This window comes from Pygocentrus nattereri, chromosome 16, assembly GCF_015220715.1.
Source record: "Pygocentrus nattereri isolate fPygNat1 chromosome 16, fPygNat1.pri, whole genome shotgun sequence".
NCBI classification, from domain to species: Eukaryota; Metazoa; Chordata; class Actinopteri; order Characiformes; family Serrasalmidae; genus Pygocentrus; species Pygocentrus nattereri.
This window is the reverse complement of record NC_051226.1, coordinates 38,724,499-38,726,998: the sequence shown is the minus strand read 5'-3', so window position 1 is coordinate 38,726,998 and position 2,500 is coordinate 38,724,499. Positions and strand designations below refer to the sequence as shown.

The 2,500-nt window shown below is 45.3% G+C and overlaps 1 protein-coding gene across 3 annotated transcripts in view; it reads right to left on the bottom strand.

Annotated features, from left to right (window-relative positions):
* Positions 1–2,500, bottom strand: part of col5a1 (procollagen, type V, alpha 1) — a 164,316-nt gene that overhangs the window by 121,231 nt on the left and 40,585 nt on the right. For all 3 annotated transcript variants that reach the window (XR_005131635.1, XM_037546017.1, XM_037546018.1), the window contains exon 2: positions 1,293–1,460. Coding sequence is in view for 2 of the 3 variants with exons in the window: in XM_037546017.1 (XP_037401914.1) it covers positions 1,293–1,460 (168 nt within the window). In the remaining variant the exon portion in view is untranslated. The remainder of the gene's footprint in view (positions 1–1,292; positions 1,461–2,500) is intronic.

The following is a 2,500-nucleotide window of genomic DNA, read 5'->3' as shown; positions in this document are numbered from 1 at the left end:
GCTCAGCTCAGTTCAGTTCAGTCCAGTCCACTCCACTCCACTCCACTCCACTCCACTCCACTCTACTTAAGTTCAGTTCAGGCCACTCCACTCCAATTCAGTTCAGTTCAGTTCAGTCCATTCCAGTTCAGTTCAGTTCAGTTCAGTTCAGTTCAGTCCAGTCCAGTCCAGTCCAGTCCAGTCCAGTCCAGTTCAGTCCACTCCAGTTTAGTTCAGTTCAGCTCAGTTCAGTCCAATTCAAGAAGCTCCACATGACCCTGTTCTGGCTTTACCCAGTAAAACTTCTCTGCATTAGCTTCATGGTGTGAATTGCCTGAAACATGCTTAGTTACCTTGAGACTTGACAGCTGCAAACTAGCAGCTCATGTTTGTTTCACACGCCATATTTTTCTTGCAATACAAACCAATTTGCTACTTGTTATTTACATTTACATACATTTACATTATTTACATTACATACTTTTGGTCATTCTGTCATTTTTCCAGCCGTCTATTAAACTATTCATGTTCCAGCAATGAAAGGTGCATGAGAGTTCCACCGTGTAGAGCCAGCCTTGATTACTGCACCGACATAAGAACCAACTGCGACTCCAAGACAGACTAGAAACCATGAAAGAACGACGGAGGAGCACATCAGAGAAATGAAGATAGAGCGAAAGCAGAAAACAGAAGAGTACGATCCCTGAGCGCATTAGCATTCCTCTATCACTCTCCCTCCTTCCACTCAGAGACAGAGTGATCTCACACAGATGTGCTCCAATCACACAAACACAGAGAGAATCACAAACCCACCAACAGAGAGAGAGAGAGAGAGAGAGAGAGATGGAGAGAGAGAGACGGAGAGAGACAGAGAGAGGGACAGAGAGAGAGAGAGACAGAATATTAGAGACAAAGAGAGTTTGAAAACAGTGTGTGTGTGTGTGTGAGTGTTAGTGTGTGTATGTGTAAGTGTGTGTGTGTGTGTGAGTGTGAGTGTGTGTGTGTGAGTGTGTGTGTGTGTGTTAGTGTGTGTGTGTGTGTTTGTGTGAGTGTTAGTGTGTGTTAGTGTTAGTGTGTGTGTGTGTGAGTGTTAGTGTGTGTGTGTGTGTGAGTGTTAGTGTGTGTGTGTGTATGTGTTAGTGTTAGTGTGTGTATGTGTTAGTGTTAGTGTTAGTGTGTGTGTGTGTGTGAGTGTTAGTGTGTGTGTGTGTATGTGTTAGTGTTAGTGTGTGTATGTGTTAGTGTTAGTGTGTGTGTGTGTGTGTGTGTGTGTGTGTGTGTGTGTGTGTGTGTGTGTGTGTGAGTCCACTCACAGGGGTAGAGCTGTTTGGTAGGAGCACTCAGCTGAGCATCTTTGGTTACTCTGTAGGCCACATCCGGCCCTTTCGATGACCTCCTGTGTGCACAGAAGCCTGTAGTTTTCGTTACGCCCTCCGGCAAACTGGGAAAATCTAAAATCTTCAGGAGATCCGCTGGATCTGCTGCAGAGAGAAACACAGACAGAGACACGTCAACCTTCAGCACCGAACCTCCGGCATCACACTCCTCATATCACTGGACACGGTCTGACGGGCACAGAGCCCATCAGAAACACATCAGATAAACTGCTTTTACTGTTCAGACCTCACAAAACAATCCAGGTCCAGAGAACAGGCAAATAAATCGGATCTGAGCGGCGTGTGAACACAGACCGAGACTGGCGCGGTCTGAGACAACAGGAGAACTCACTGACCTCGACGGCCTCAATCACTTGGAGACCCTTCCTGTTCCCACAGCTCACAGCTCGTTAGGGCTCGACAATATTCTATCATTATCGTGATTAATTATGATACAACACCACATTTTTAAAAAGGTGGTTCTTCAAGGGTTCTTTGGTAAAGATGCGTTCTGTATAGAACCAGTTCATGCTTAAATGTTTCGTTGCATTCTTCAGACTGATGGACTGATGCACCGTATTCAGTTCTACACAGAACCTTTTTGAAAACAGTTCTATCTAGCACCAAATAAGCTTCTGTTCTTGTCACGATGTCAAGCTTGTGACAATTTAAGAAGCCTTTTGGTTCTACATGGAACCATATACGACACATTCTCCATCAATCTGAAGAACCATTTCACCATGCAAAGAACCCCTTGAGCATACCGAACTGCTCAAGCATTCAGAGCCTTCCTGAAGAACCCGGGAACAACCATCTTTTCCAAGTGTGAATTACTGACCTTGAAACCTTCACATTTTCCGTTCCACCTTAAATGGTGCAGCATTCGAGCTGCTGCGGTATTTAAGGTGGAACGGAAAATTCAGATACGTGAGTTTAGTTATTTCAGAAAGACTGTAACGGTTCTACTGCATGTCTGTGACTGGCTGGGATTGGCTGTCAGTGGCCTTTATACAAGCTCTGGTCCTGAAATCCGATTGGCTCAGATCTGCTGTTACTGGACTAATCTTTGACTCTAAGGCCTGAAACATACTTACGGCCAACGCGCTGCAAACACTCGGTCCCTCAGTACAAACTCACCGCGCGTT